The sequence below is a fragment of the Dysidea avara genome, chromosome 9 (genome assembly GCF_963678975.1).
Source record: "Dysidea avara chromosome 9, odDysAvar1.4, whole genome shotgun sequence".
Lineage (NCBI taxonomy): Eukaryota > Metazoa > Porifera > Demospongiae > Dictyoceratida > Dysideidae > Dysidea > Dysidea avara.
Window position 1 is genome coordinate 5,319,603 of NC_089280.1, and position 16,789 is coordinate 5,336,391.

The window sequence follows — 16,789 nt, forward strand, 5'->3', positions numbered from 1 at the left end:
CGGCGAACAAACACGAAGTGTGTTCTAATTAGAATCTAAAGTTATAGTAAGCACGTGTGAGCATTTCTCTCATTCAAGCAGTACAAGATTGATCCTCGCCCCTAGAGACACTCAAGTAAGCGATGGATGACGAAAGAATGTCAGAGGAAGTTTTAGAGCGTCTTGAGGCTCATTCTACATACTTTAGCTCAATGTTGGCCATGATACCAGCCAAGTATCTGCACGAGCAAGACGAAGGCGAGCAGTCTAAAAGAGGTGGAAAGTTTTTTCATAACAAAAGAGAGAGGAAGCCTAAACAGGCAATCAAAGAAGCAAGCAAACGTGCAAAGAGATTAAAACTTGACCCAGAACATAGTGATGGCCATGGTAAAGAAGTCACTGAGCAAGATAACCAGCCAAAGGTACCATCTTCAATACTTCAGGGGTTCAGCGTAGAAAACTCACACAGTGAGTCATTGGGTGACCTGAAAGAGAAACTACGATCCAAGATAGCCAGACTACAAACAAGACGAGAAGGTGTGCAGCCTGGTGGTGGCAAGAAAAAGAAAGCAGCAGTGACAACCAAGCAGGATAGAAAGAAGAAACCAAAGTCTAAAACAGTCACAGTTGCTAGTACTCCAGTGAAAAAACCAGCCGTAGTCAGAGAGGACGGCAAAGTGGTGTTTAGTAAATTTGACTTTACTGTTACATCAGAACCAAGTGACAAGGTAGATAAGAATAAAAAAGTTAACTACAAAAAACTCCTTGCCAAAGCCGAGGCAAAAGAACAAAGCTTAAAGGCCCTTAAAGAGAAGGATGCTAAGAGAAGTGAAGAATTAGAGGAAAAACTGAACTGGAGTAGAGCTGTTAGCAAAGCGAGAGGTGATAAAATCAAAGACGACCCCATTTTGTTGAAGAAGACAATTAAAAAAAAGCAGCAACAGAAGCGAAGTAGCCAGAAGAAGTGGAAGGCTAGGAAAGGTCAGGAGCAGAAGAGGATAGAACTGAAACAGGAGACAAGACAGAGACACATTAAGGAGAGGATTGATACCAAGAAAGCCAAGAAGATGGGCAAGAAAGTGAAAAGCAAAGGAAAGTCTAGAAACCCAGGTTTTTAATTGTCTTGAAAAAATTTTATAAGTTGATTGTACATAATTATGTGGAAATGGTAGTATTATGTATTGAACTAATAACCTGCACTAGTTGAGAGTATAGCTGCATGCGTACCAACAAGTCTGATGCAGATGTGCATTGTATGTTTGTAGGTGTAGGTATGTTAGTCTACCATACATGGGCTTGTTTGACACTTTCAAGAAAAGGTCCACCTTAACGTGCATGTACAATGTTGATGATGGAGAAGAGGCTGTGATAGCTTTGTTCATTCACAATGTGTTGAACCTATAGTATCTATATGTGCTGATTCGTCACTTGTATTATTACACTGTGTTGTCATTTGTGTGCATAATGACCTGCTTAATCAAACCACATGATAATTTTAGTCCAAAGGTAATGGGAATGCAGGTATCACTGCAGTACATACCTAGTGTTTCACATACATAATATTCAAGGTGGCTAGCATAGCTTGGTAGGTGGACAAGTGTAGTATTTTTCACACTGGTGGAAGTGGTTAGCACAAGACCAAAAGCCACAGTTTCTGACATGCCTGGTTTTCCCCCTTGTGTACTTTACTCCCATGTTTGGTCAGTCAATGAATCATGTACACACATGTTGACTACTTGGGGAATATCACATTGAGAGTTGACCTTTCCAGTAAGGCAAGTCCATGTTGGGGACATGGCATAGTTACTAGTGTATACTGTACTACTAGTACTGTACACTAGAGCTGAAACAGATATCACTATAATAGAAATCTGTTGCAAAGTTTGCAACTGTTTAAAGCCATAGTTGCTACATTTGAGAGTGGGTAAAGCCTTCTTTATTAACTATTGGATCAGTCTCTTGATTGTGCCTAACTTTCTTTATTATACAACAACCACAACTGTGTACACTACAATTATTTAAATGGCTTGTTTGTTCCGATGTTTTCATGATATAACTTGTGTGAAGCAAGTGACCATCTGTCTGGCCAGTAAATTTAGTATCTATTTTCAGCCCTAGCCTACTGTACATTAACAATGACCAATACGTACTATGGTTAAATTGTTCTAATGAAAGTGGTACATTCTCAGGGGTAGAGTGTAGTTGCTGGAGTTAACACATCATGACGATTTCTTTTTCTTCTTTGTTGTTTCCTTTGCTGCCTTCTCTTTAGCCTGAAGGTAACAGTGGCTGGTAAAGAGGTGCTACCATTGGTCAGTTCCTCACCTTTTCAGTCAGTGGTACAAGCTGACCCTTCTTGGCTAATATCTTCAACAACTCTATCACTAGTGGGAGGAAGTTGTGACGTCTCCTGATGTTCTCTATCTATGAAAGGGACACAGAATTATCACATTGTTCATAATTCTTTTGAAGCTACAAAGCAAGACAGATACTACATGTCATATTGAAAAAGCCAGATGGAAAGGTATGTAAGTACACAAGATGCATACACATCTCACAAGGAGATCAACCAAAGATTGGGATTAGTGTTCACACAGACCCCCCTTCATCCTGGACACTTTGTTGATCAGGATTTAGGACACATACATACACCTCATGAAACCCTAAAGCTTGTGGTTCAGATTAAGCAAACTAAGGGAAGGGTAAATAGCTTTGATCATTCTCCTTTTAGCCTTGCAACTTTTGCTCATTTGAATGTATGCATCAGTAACCACAACAAGTAACCAGTAACAACAAAAGCAACCATAGCAACTGTAACAGGCCTACAGCAGTTACACAAGTGGTTTCTAATTCATTATGCTACTGTGAAGTACTAAATCGACATTCTAGCTTAATGGTATGTGATAAACAACATACTCGATATTGTTCCATTTTCCTGTCCTCTTCAGTAATATTAGCTTGTAGGTTGGCAACTTCAGCTTGTGAGCTCTCAATCACCATCTGTAGTACATCAGGATCACTGGGGAGATCAGAGCCGGCCATCATTGCTTCAACATCTTCTCCACCCACAATGGCCTCAATCTTGGGAACACAAAAAGAGCATTTTTAACACTGTACTTGGAATCTCAACAAAACATTTGTTACCCGCTAAGAAAGAATATCTTTGTTTCATTTCTGTACCATAAAACAAACATGAGTTACACGTGTTTGTTTATGTTGCGGTAAAACATAACTTTATTGTCACTGTTTCTAAGATTGAACAGTCTTCTTGCTTAATAGCAAGTGTGTTTAGGCCAAAAAACTATACCTTGACAGATGTCCCAGTTCATGGTGAATAGGTTGACACAAGTTCCAACTCTGTAGCCTGTTGCAATCAAAAGTTACGATCGATTAAACAAACGTCTGTAGTTTTTTCTCATATAGGCAATGTACAAATCGATTGTTTTGCTCTAGAGACACGTCTATTACGCCGGAATAATTTTGGGAATAATAGGTAGTGGAAAGAATTGGGAAATATTCCCAAATAATTGGATAAGTTCTACAAAATAGTTTGCACAAAATTATAAGTTTTTCTTGTAGTGTGATGCAAAAATCTTTTGGACACAACACTGAAACCGCAAGCATAAGATACTCTAATAGAGCAGTCACTTATACTCTAATAGATCAGTCAACTACAAGTCCTAATGCAGTCACTTATTTAAATGCTAACTAATAAGCTTGTTTCTGCACAAATTCCAGGTTTTAAAAAGAATTACCAGAAAGAATAATTGGAAGATTAAAAAGCATAATAGACTACTGCTTATTTTGCTCTTCTTGTTGTCTATCACTATAACTCCGATAGCACTTACCAGATAAGGCTGAACAGCTCATTAGTTTTTCCCTCTGGATAACAAAAAAGTCATAAAACAAAGTTCGAGGAAAATGCGAACAAGTCGGTTATTTACTTAGCGAGTCACATTGTGTTCACATACAGCTGAATATTATCTGCTATCATTTTTAGATGGTTGTACACCAGATATCTTGTACGCATTATATTCATACACATCTCCAACATATTGTTTTAGTAAATATTGTAAATTATGTTTTAGTAAAATGTTGTAAAATTGCCCTTAAAGGTATACCATGAGGAATGTTAACCTGTACATTGTACTCTGAAGCACTTCCTCTTTAAAAAGTTTATATGCAGTTTATTTCAATACCATATTAACATGTTCCAGTGCACATACTACTGCAGACCACAGCCTTACACCTTTAAAGTAAGCCCACCATTTTAGCAGCTAAGTCTCTCCGAGACTCAAGGCGTTCAATCTCCTTCACAAATCTCTTCCTGCGATCGCCAACCACTGCCATCAAATTGAAGTGTATCTCTCCTTCACTGAAACTAAATACACAACAAAGGGTAAGTTCCTGTACAGCACAAGATATTACTAGCCAGTAGCCACACCCACACAAAAGGAAAACTTTCATTATGACATCATCATACAAAAGGGAAAGTCCCTCTCTGACATCACCAGCCACACCTACCTCTGCATACGCTCATCCAGTAGTGGCTTAGCAACACTAAGCCAGTCCTCCTGATCACATGGGCCAAGGTCAATTGGTCCTTCCTGTAACCCATCCAACTCATAGAGACGTCCCTTAATGGGAACAAAGGCTACAAAGTGAAACACATCATCATCTTTGCTGGTAAAGCTCTTGTCAAAATCAAACATTTGTTGTCTAGAAAAGAAGTGTACCTTGTAATATTCACATCGCAATACTGTACAAACAGTTTTACAAAAATCTCTAAATTAAAATAGCATCAACTAAAGACAGCTGTGTGTAAATCATTTACGAAGCTCTTGCAGTCATACAGCATCACGTGAAGCATACTTAGCCCCTAACTTTACACTTCATGATCAGGCCCCTTGTCAAGTGCATCTATAAAGAACTATCTACTAGCTAGTAAAATAAATACTCTAATAGAACATACAGGTGACATGTACTGTACATACATGTATATTCACTTTATGTCAACTTCACCCTAGACCACTTGCATCAAATCTTTGCAACAGAGAAAACAATAACAAACACTACAACACATTTTGTTTATATGCCAATTGTAGGTCTAAAGATTGTTGGTTCAAGTGTCGACTGTAAAGAAGTTTCATACAATACACAAGTACATATGCACCTTGCAAAGCTGTTATGTACTTTTCTGATGATGTCAGCATTTGTTAGCGCTTGCCCTTTCATCTGTAACAATCACACTTGAGTAAAACAATTAGAATAACTGCACAGCACCTCTGGAGGGAGTGTAATAGAGAAGTCTTTTAAATCAGTTAAGGTCTTGCCTAATTTGAAGTCGGCGTGCTCACAATTCAGGAGTATGCTGAGTATGGCTTGTGTAGCACAAGCATTGGTGATCACCTGAGGTCATGTGATACACACTTGTAACCATAGCAACACGACACACCTGTTTAGCAAAGAATATCTCTGTCCGTCTACTATCCATTACCACTGATCCCTGGTTATTGTGGTCTCCTGGCAACCATTTGAACAGAAATACTAGTCCATACACTGGTCTAAAATTAGAATACATATATTCTAAGTATGACTTCTATCCAAAATGATGTCACGGAATAAAATGGCCGCCAATAGTGGGGGGACTTTAATATTTTCAAGTACAGGTGCCTATGGAGAAAATTTTTTGATCGATCATATTTCTGCCGAGACAGAAAATACGGAGCTCTAACTATCAGGTATGGTTATAAATAATACAAGGATGACCTTACACTATAGTCGAAATCTACGATCAAAAAGCTTCCAAAAGATGCATAAATGATTAATTCTAATGTTTTATAACCATACCTGTTGGCTGTAGCTCCGTATCTCTTTTCTCGACTGAAATATGGCCGATTTAAATATTTTCTCTATAGGCATCTGTACTCGAAAATAAAGTCCCCCCACTATTGGCAGCCATTTTATGTTTGTGATGTCATTTCAGATAGAGGTCTTAAGTATTGTGTGTATATAATATAAGTTTACTACTGTATGTAAATATCTGAGATGAAAACTATATCCACTAACTCCACATATACAGCATAGCAAACCCGAATGACGATAATACTTTACCTCTGAAAAGAAGAAACCCTTTCGTTGCAGAAAAAGTGGACTTTGTCCCAAAGTGTATATCAGAGAGAGGTTCAACTGTACTGCTAAATATATAGACTAGCAGATATACAGTATTACAGCATGAATCCTAGTCTTACCCATTACTGAGTGACAAGCCTTAGTGACAACAACCTACCCACACCTCTACACTACACTGAGGTCTGAGGTCACTGAGTTATATATGATGTAATTATTAATGAGGCCGTGTGGTACAATTTGGTTATGTTTGGGACCTACAGTACTTGACATGACCACTATAATGAGGTGGCCATACCTACTATGTGTATAAAGAGGTGGATGAAGAGAAAGGCTTCACTGTACAGTGTATTGATTTTGTGTACAGCCATCTGTTCGGTAAATTCAAAAGGCACAGGGCAGGTTTTTTACTCACTTCAAATCATCAAATGATGAGTCATCCAGTGAGAACATCTCTTCCACCTGAGCATCCTCTACCCCTGTACACAAGACAGCAGGATGGTAAAAACAACACAGAGGAATTGTGGAAATGTACAATATCACTTAATAAATGTGACTACTGATTTGACCACTATAAATGTTACTTTACATTGCACAGTAAATAATCTCTTTAGTGATAACTGGTTTTGACTCAGCTAAAAGTTGGTAGGATGTTCAACAGGAGAAATGTGGAACCCTTGTAATTCCTCTGGATCCACTACTGTGCAGGGAACATGCACAGTGGACCCAATTTACATGTGCTAAATCTCAGTCTAATCAGATAATGTGATTACTCTATTTCTAGCTACGTAATGGTGTGTGTAAATTCCCTTGTTGTAAGTAAACCCTCTGAAGTGAGTCTATATAAGAGCAAACCTTTGCTCGTTCAACTGTATTTCAGGGAATTGTAACAAGCAAGTAAAAGAAATTTTAAGCTCAATTATGTATAATCCTGGTGCCATTCTTTCTTGTTATGTGGTTGATGGTTCACACCCATCATAATAATGTTACAAAAACAATTACAAGGAATTTTAGGGATCACAGAAATAATATAAAGTATTGAAACAAGGTACACCAGTCTGCAGGTGTATCATGTTTCACTACTTTTTTATTTCTGTGATTGTTTACGCCTGAATGCACCTCTATCAATTACTGAAAAAGTGAAGTGGCCATAATGCTTTGTTTTCAGCTACGTTCATCCCATTACACAGTTTTACAAATGAAAGAAGCACCACTACAATCAATCCAGTCACTACGCATTGAAGGTACATATAAGCCATCACACTTTACTGCAAGTCAACACCCAGTAAAGAGAAATGGGATGCCAAACACAAAGGTGCAGTTAGTCCACGTATGCATTGAAGATACTGCAATACACCAAAAGGCTCATATCAGGCTGAAGCAACGTCAAACAGTAAAAAAATCAAGCCTGTAGCCTTTGTGGTTATTGAGTTACGCTTGTCTGAAAATGACAAAAATTCCACTAAAAAATTCACTGAATAGAAAAAAAATTACCTGTTTCAGGTCACATGTATCACCAATACAAAATGTTTATCTTAAAGAATTGTACACAGCTTATAATCATCACATTTCGGTGACATTAAATATAGTGTACTGTAGTAGAAACAAAACAATGTCTACGAAAAGCTGTATTATCGTGTGTTGTGCATGCATATTTGCCCCCTTGGACTGCATCTACAGAACAGTATCAGCTCTGTTGGATGCAAGCTCTGTTTGTAGTGCACTGTAGCCTTGTGTCATGAGGCCCACCAAGTACGTAGATATGATAATGAAATATTAGTTTGCCATTTTAATTTTCATCAAGAGAGCCAGTGTTGAAATTTTTGACAACAATTTTCAATACTTTCATTACAACAACTTAAATATTCATGACACAATATTTATAGTATGCATGCTGCAAGTTGTAGTTACTCCTAAAACAATACTGAGGCCCATATCTATATTTCTAAAGGTTGATCTCACTAAACTACAGTAGGCATGTCCACCATTGCTGTATACACCTATCATTGCTATACTCACCTTCGCCACCCCCATGGTAGGGGCATTTGCAGCAAACATAAAGTATACGTACTTTTAGTGTTCCAATGGTCATAGATCCTTGGCTGTACACACATGCACCCAGAAAGAGAGTCTATGCAAACATACTTGCTGTATTTTAATACTAGACTGTCTGCAGCATTTATTAGCAAAAGTCTAAGGCACTGTGCTGCTATATTATTGTGATTATTACATGCAGTAGTCTTGTTCTCTACTGTGAATAAGGCAAAAAGGCAATTGTGGAGGTAAATAACAGCAACAAAACTTGCCGAGAGACATGCGCAACTGAAACTTTGGGTGATTGTGCCTGTAAGTCTCAAATTGTACACCGTATGAACGTCAAACTTGGTCTAAAAGTATAACTGAGGACGAGCAATTGAACCAATGAAGTGATTAGTCTATTTCTCCTTTGACAGTGTGTCTTTGAATTTAGCCACTTGAACAATGATACAACAAATTTTGGCCACCTGAAATAACATTCTCTTATTTTATAATTCGCTTTGTGCATTTACCAATCCCTTGTTTATCAAACTGAAGTAAAACTTGTCAGAGTGGATTGGCAAAATGCACAAAGGGTTAGAGTGCAGAGCGGATTGCAGAGGGTTAAAACAGCAGATTTCTATCTTGGGTGTGTAAAGCATGTCAAAGCATTATCTGATATTATAATATTGTCAGAGTAAATATATGATGGGGACTTGTAACCTCCTGTGGTGGGGAATCGGTTAGGCACTGGAGGTGAACACAGAAGGAGAAGGAGCCTGTACGAGGTATTTACCTCTAGCCTAGAAGCCTAAGCGAGCAAAATATCCCAAGGTGAAACGGGGCAAATACGTACAGTAATTGTACATACGATGATAACAGTAAACACTTGATATTCGTTTGGCATGGACTGTGATAAGAATTTGTTGATTTGACACAACCAGCAACAGTCGTTAAGCTACGTACCCCACCGAAATCGATGTTAATTCACAATCTAAACTCACCAAAACCTTTAATCAGTTCAGTGAATACTCCAGGATCGCTCTCAATCAAACACCACTCTTCTGACATGTTTCGTGGCCAGCAAGTTGGCTAGAGCGGATTGGCTGCTCAACTCTTGCTACACTACCAAATCGATTGTGGGTTCTGAGGTAAAGCCTAGCAAATTATGCCGCGAGACTGCTCAATGACTATAGTTCTGATCATGAGGTGTTACGTAATATCACCCGGATTTAAGAACATTTTCAGTATCTCGTTCGTGAAGTTTAAAAATTCGATAAATGGTATGCATTATTTGGAGTAGTAGCCTTTGTCGTCTTGGTTATCTGTGAGAACATCTTTTTAGGAATACATTGTGTTTGCTATATGGGTAGTTGCCCAGTGTGTTCCCTAGTATGTGTGTGGTCATGACTTCACTGTAAATCATGCAATGAATTGTGCATCTGGTGGTTTCCCTACGCACTGTGTGTACTTAGGGATTTCACCACAGCTGCGTTGCCTGAGGTTTGTCATGATGTGGAGATTGAGCCAGTGTTGTAACCCTTATCTGGCGAGTCTTCATTATGCCATGGCCAATGTGGAAGATGAGGTGTTCATGTGTAAGGATTCTGGGGAAACCGTCATCAGTTGATGTAAGAGACTTAATCTAACTGTTCCTTGTTATGGTATCTTATAGCAGTTACTCATCTGGAGCGTAACGAACAGCAATGGTATGAACAGCGTATGCGGGATGTCTCCTTTATCCCATTGGTATCTTTATTTTTGGGGGAAAGGGCAGTGCGGCTACAACTGCTTACAAGTAGTTGACGTCTGTGCTTGCTGCTCAGAGTGACCAGAGTTATAGCAATGTGTTATCCTGGATTAGATGCTCCACCAGCTTTTCTTACTCAGGTCGGCTGTGACCTGTTTGATATGGAGCAAGGTCTCATTTTGGCAGTCCAGTGACTAGTGGTGCACCTGATCTTACAATATCTGAGGATCAAGTGCTTCCATCCCATTAATCTCTTTATGATTACAGTCTTACTTTGTCCATCTAGTGCTGGAGGTGGTGGCAAGGGTCACCCCGGGAATGACAATGAAACATAATAATGAAAAGTAGCATTTGATTACGATATTAATTTTACAACTAAGAATTTAAGAAGTTGTACACAGGCTGAAATATTTGTAGACTGTAACGTACGTATGTCAATGAAATTGGCTATGGAATAAATTAGGAGCTAACGCTTAGCTTGCTGACAACAGAGATATGTTGAATATCTGCTATAGTCACAGTTTAGTGCTAGTTAGTAAGTACATACTGCATGTCCCTGAGCAATGTGTTGTGTAGGGTTAGGAAGTATTCATAATTTTCACAGGAACAGATTTAGGGTTCCCCCCCAAACTCCTTCAGAATTTTTTCATAGTGTGCTCACTGTACATAGCTAGGCACTTTAAAAATAATTCAAACATTTTGGTGCAGTTTAATTATGTCTGTGTATAGCATGTCCAAAATCTGTCATAGAAATTGCTACCCATGTACAGGCATAGCACAAGGTGAACATGGGAAACTAATTGTCCCTTTACACTGAGATACTCTAATAGAGCAGTCAAGTCATATACTCTAATAAAACAGTCAGGAGTAGTGTAATTATGAACACCGTAAAATATCTATAGAGTTTAGCTGACCCCTAGTTAATGTGACAAGAAATTCTCCTCTGGTTATACTTTTACACACCAGCAGAGTCTATATAGTGGATACTATTTAGATGTGCATGCTATAGCCTACACCTTAAATTACTACTTTTTTTAGCTCAGTAGTATTTGAACTTTCAATAAACATTATATAGGGGTGTATCCATTCACTGGACTGGACTACTGGACTCAGATATTTTTGTTTTCTTATGTTTTTATCGCCAAACTAGTGTTTTAGTAACTGACACCATGAGACATAAAACTTGTACATTAATCACAAAAATTACACTAAAACCTTAGTGCAGTTTATTATCAAAAATAATTTGCCTACTGCTAGCAATGTTTCGTGCACTGTTAGCATTGTTAATGCATGTCTGTCTTCTCTAGCCTTCTTTTGTAAAATAGCACACCATTATACGTTTTACAACATGTAATTACATTACGTTACTGTAACATAAAATCGCCTATATCCTGTGTATTCACTTCAGCTTTGCTTGCTCTTTGGTTATTAATGTTTGTAAATAGCAATGAGTGCGCAGTGGCACATTTAAGCTTCCCAATGCGCACACTTTCAAACAGCAAGGTAAGGTTACATATATTTGCAAATAAATGCAGTGAGTGTAACAAGAGTAAAAAGCCAATGTAATACCATTAAACAGAACACCAAAACTATAGAACTTTTTCAAACATACTTAATAAAGTCTTAATAAATAGTTTTATAATTTTTTTTTAAAATAGACTGTATGTGCCTCTTTGTTGATTTTTATATGACAAGACCAATGGCGGATCCAGGATGGGGCATTTGGGGCAAATGCCCCCCCTTCAAGAAATTGCATACAAGATCGAGATACTCTAATAGAGCAGTCAATTACTCTAATAAAGCAGTCACAATGTTCATGAGGCAGTGCAGCTTACTTATGAAGCTATAAATAAGATTTTATTTTACATAACATACATGATATAATTTGGTAAAGGATAACTAGCTATTATTGTTGTGACCTTTTTTTTTTTTTGTTTTTTGCTCTTCAACTTTTTTCAGCAAGGTGCCCCCCCCCCCCCCCTCTTTCCAGACTCTGGATCCGCCCCTGAAGACATGGAGGGCCTTAACCCCATGTGTGGTATACTGCTCTATGTAATCACTTTTAGTGGTTGAAAAATGTGTTTGTGGTTGAAAAAAATGTGTTTGAGCAAATTTTATGTGAGTGCAGTAGTCCAGTCCAGTGAATGGATACACCCCATTATATAGTATAAACTGGCACCAAATTCAATCTCAGAAGGCTAATTTTTCAAAATTTCTTTTGGAGAGTACAGTATATTTACATATGGTTAAATTCTGCTCAGCTTAGTAGCATTCATTCTTTCAGTGTTGATCATGAATTTCAGTAATTATTATTATTTACAAATTTTCCACCAAATTCAGCTTTCTGAAAAGTAACTATATATAGCCTAAACATGATGTTAATTCAATTCCTTCCAGTCAGAATTGCCACCAGATTCAATCTTAATTTGAATAATTTCTGTGCCCAGAAAGTAAAGTAGTGACCTAAGTTGGGGTTGTTGCTTTAAAATTGTAACCGGTTACATATTAACTTACAGACAACTTACAGACAAGTCCCTAGAAACCTAGTTGTATAACTTTAAACTAGTTGTAAAATATGGTGATGAGGCCATAGTTGTATAAAAGTCAGATTGAAATATGCACCTTCGTCGGAACACTCATTAAAAGGGTATGCAGATGATGTCACTCTGATCTCGACTGATCTTACTATCCACACCTCAGTGTTGCAATCAATTGATAAAAAAGCAGCTGATTTAGATCTCTCCTTCAAGCCAGTTAAGTGTGTTTCTTACTTATTTGATGGTTTGAAGATTATTCCTCAGGGAATTTCGTTGTCTAAGGGTGCTACCAAATCCATTGTTGAAGGAGAGACCAAGTTTTTGGGGAAAATTATTGATGTATCTATAAGTGCCACTAAGAAGGTTGCAGGTGCACATGTGAAGGTTCGCTTGACTAGTTTATTGTCAGCTACTGATTCTCTTCAGATTCATGGGGAATATAAACTGTGGATATACAGGAATTACATAATTTCACTTCTACGTTTTACCCTTTGTGTTGACTCAGTTTCTGTTTCAACAATTTCACAACTAGAATCAACAGCCACTCGATATCTTAAAAAGTGGCTAAATCTCCCACGCAGTGCTAGCTGAGTTTTACTCTATTATCCTGGTATCTGCTGCTCCAGCATCACGCAAGTTTCCAGAGAAGCCAAGTTAAGCCTGTTATCCTGTGTTAGTGCTTCTTCAGACTCCCGGCTTCAAGAGCTGGGATTACAGTTACAACTTGGAAATGTTGCTTTACAAATACGTGATACTGACTACTCCCTACTGATGCGTGCTAGTGAACAACTATCCTCATTGCCAACTGCACGATCCTTGTACATGAAAGCAAAGAAATTATTATCTAACAATATCAAATCTAACTGTAACACCCATTTACAGACACTAACAGTCCAGTGTAAATTTGCCGACTCTGCTAAATTGGAGGATTCATGTAAGACCTGGAACAGACTGATAGCAGGGTTCAATCCTGGACAACTGTCTTTCTTACTAAGAGCTGCTTCTGATACACTACCAACAGCAGTTAACTTGAGACAATGGTGCATTCAGTCTGACATACACTGCACGTTATGTGCATACTCTCGCCCTACAACAGCTCACATCTTAGGTGGTTGTCCTGTGACACTAACTCAACAGCGCTATACATATAGGCATGACAAGGTTCTCTATCTTCTGGCATCTTGGCTTGTGGACATTTTTGTCGGCTTTTCATCAATTCAAGTGTATGCAGACATACATGGCTTACGAGCCAGTGAAGGACCTCAAGGAACTGTACCATCAAGCCTACTGTTCACACCTTACAGGCCAGATATTGTTGTCTACAACTCTGAAGCATCTACTGTAGCTTTACTAGAACTGACTTGTCCTTTGGACTCTGAGCATCACATTCAGGAAGCAAGATCCAGGAAGCAAAACAAGACTGAATATTTACAGCTGCTTTCAGAATTTGACCGCTTACAAATTCCTAACTATTATGAAACAGTAGAAATTAGTGTGCTAGGTCACTATCTGCCTAGCGGTACTCACGCTTTAAAGAGTTTTATTGATTTAACTCAGCCGTCTATTGCCACCAAATCTAACATAAGGCAGACTCTAGATAGAGCAGCCAACACTTGCATTACATGCTCACAACAAATTTTCTTTTCTAGGAACTGCAGTGAGTGGTCTCCTTAAATTTGTAACTACTAATCACTTTTTTTTTGTTTTCTGTATGTATGTATGTTTGTCAGTTTTGTTCTTGTATTTACCTTGCCGTGCCCACACAGATCTTTTACTACGATCTGATTGTGGTCGCATGAGACTGAGGTCACACATACTGTAAGCTAACTCTACTTATTGTGTTTTCTCATTTATAATAATGATGGTTCTCTCTCGCAACTTACATCACAAAACAGTGCATGGCTATCTATAAAGTCTGGTGAAGTTATGTACGTGCATGTGTCTTTTAAATATCTACATGTGATAAAATGACTTCAAGATCCAATCCTGCATGTGTTTTTGAAAATCTCTTTTTGCTCCACCATTTAATTTGCCTTACAATTCAGTCTAATCCATACAGTATATAGCTACTCTTTATTCTGTTCATAGGCGGCGGAAAGGGGGGAGGGCTAGGAGGCTGAAGCCCCCCCTCGGTCTGCTGAGGGGGGGCTTAGCCCCCCTCAGAATGATATCACACCGAAATTATCTTTCTTGGAGTGGGGCTGAAAACTGTGATAAAGATCGAGATACTCTAATAGAGCAGTCACTCTAATAAAGTAGTCAGTGTGTAGCGAGCTATGTAAGGATTTTTATGTAGTTTATCAACTAGAAATGGTAGCTGGTGAGGTGGAAAGCTCTTGTCAGTTGGTTGTGACCTTTTTTTTTTTTTTTGTCTCACCTTACTAAACTTGAAATAAGCCTGGGTCAGCCCAGCCCCCCTTCATATCAACTACTTCCTCCACCCCTGATTCTGTTTGACAGTCCACTACTATACATTGTATTAAAAATAAAATCCAATAACACGGTACGGAGTATAGTTCGTTTTGTTAATTAAAATTTAAATGTTTCCAGCTGATTTAACCCTACTATATAGTTCTATTGAACTTCTTCCCGAATGAGATATTGGATTTAAAATTCAATCTTGTGATAGCTATTCAGTTTCCTAAATTTCCTGAGGGAGCACGCCCCCTCCCCTGCTCCAGAATCCCTAGCTGGAGCATGCTACACATCCTAAGTGTACACATATGTATTCCACACTCTGGTGAGTCAACCTACCCCCTTCACTGATGCTTACCACACAAGCCCTCGAGCTTTTTTTGTTGACTATATTTTGGACATTTAGCTATAAAGTTTGAGCCATGCATGAGATTGTAAAAGCACACTATACTTGAAACACAATGGCAAAATAGTTTGGTGTTGATCATGTGCATTTCTCCCCCTTTCTGTTCTTTAAGATTAGATTTTAAGATACTGGCTGTGCATGACAGCTAGTATCACAACTGCTACAGGGAATAATGACATCATATTGTTATTATTATAAGATTTGTAAGCCACTTAAACAAAGTGACATATCATTTTTTTGGTCCAAATTACAATCTCAATTAGACTACATTTGCAAAATTTTCCAGTGGGGGTAACGCTCCCAGACCCCCCCTAGATAGAGTATGCTGAGTGTGCTTTGCACACTGTGGAGCTAGTTGTACCAACCAATCAGTTACTTTCACCCACCTATTATTAATGCCTGGTAACAACCCTCTCCTGAAATCCTACCTGTACACAGGTATACACAGGGTGTAGGTATGCACAGATATACATAAATATGCACGGTATATACTTAAGTATGCATAGTATATTATACATAAGTATATTATGCATGCGTATACACAGCCAGGTTATACACAACGGATATATACACACTAGCTATAGTATACACCAAACACATATACCAGTGGTACAATACTTTATAACCTATATAACCCCAAACACTAACATTTCTGAAGCTTTTAACCTGTATACACCATGCATACATGTACATTAGAAATCATTGGCCCTAGGCCTGCAAAGTAATATTATTATATATGTCATGCATTACTCCCAACTCTTATAGTAACTATTTACATGGTTGTAATCATTCATGCTTTAAAAACTGAATCCATATTATCACTCTGCACCATTCATGCTAAAACTAAGATAAGTAGACACATTCTGTGTACTGTACCCCATGTTTAAGGCTGTGTATTTTAGTTAGAACTGAGCTGAAATGGCTACTTTGCTTGGTAACTAATAATACTTCGGGAACTGCATATATGTACACAGTAGTTAATCACAAACAAGCATATGAAAGTAACTAGAAACTTATCCACTATATATTTTTTTTTAAAACATGAGAAAAGCATCAAGTGATTTATAATAAGTCAAGTATACACAGTGGTACACAACAACATTGTTACTCAGGTATGAACATTACTGTGCTATATAATAATTATAGGTAATGATGTAAGGTTTCCAAATGAACTTGTTAACATAAATATATAGATTGGATATTTATTTTTAAACACTTAACACACTTGCAGAATCTAAGTCTTCAGATCAATGACAAAGTGAACCTACAAGAAGCAAATTTTCTTGAGAATGGGTGTTATCGATCATTGTAATATTATTTTATGTGTTTAAAAATAGGTCATGGACGTGAAGAAAGATATAGGAAGGAAAGTTATGTAGTTTTTATCCTCAAAAAGTACTCACATTTTGCTCAAAAAGTACTCACATTTTGCTCTAGCTCTGCAGAGCTAGAGCAACATGTGAGTACTTTTTGAGGATAAAACTGTGGTCTGCCTGCTGTAGAAAAATAATAAGATGATGATACAAAAAATGGCGTATTTCAGAAATTTTAAAAAGT

General features: G+C 37.9%; 3 protein-coding genes across 3 annotated transcripts; 2 read left to right on the forward strand and 1 right to left on the reverse strand.

The window, feature by feature from the left end:
• On the forward strand, window positions 1-1,178 carry LOC136266902 (uncharacterized). The gene has a single exon (XM_066061928.1). It carries the CDS (start codon window positions 123-125, stop codon window positions 1,095-1,097), a length of 975 nt encoding a protein of 324 aa, XP_065918000.1. The 5' UTR covers window positions 1-122; the 3' UTR covers window positions 1,098-1,178.
• A 951-nt stretch (window positions 1,179-2,129) lies between these two features.
• On the reverse strand, window positions 2,130-9,288 carry LOC136266904 (ubiquitin carboxyl-terminal hydrolase isozyme L5-like). The gene is made up of 10 exons (XM_066061929.1): window positions 9,129-9,288; window positions 6,524-6,587; window positions 5,435-5,543; window positions 5,263-5,388; window positions 5,153-5,214; window positions 4,504-4,698; window positions 4,246-4,360; window positions 2,896-3,060; window positions 2,305-2,403; window positions 2,130-2,252 (listed from the first exon to the last, which is right to left on the reverse strand). Exons 1-10 carry the CDS (start codon window positions 9,193-9,195, stop codon window positions 2,199-2,201), a joined length of 1,056 nt encoding a protein of 351 aa, XP_065918001.1. The 5' UTR covers window positions 9,196-9,288; the 3' UTR covers window positions 2,130-2,198.
• A 3,894-nt stretch (window positions 9,289-13,182) lies between these two features.
• LOC136266589 (uncharacterized) lies at window positions 13,183-14,085 on the forward strand. The gene has a single exon (XM_066061588.1). The coding sequence runs from the start codon at window positions 13,183-13,185 to the stop codon at window positions 14,083-14,085; it is 903 nt and encodes a 300-aa protein (XP_065917660.1).
• Window positions 14,086-16,789: the final 2,704 nt, after the last annotated feature.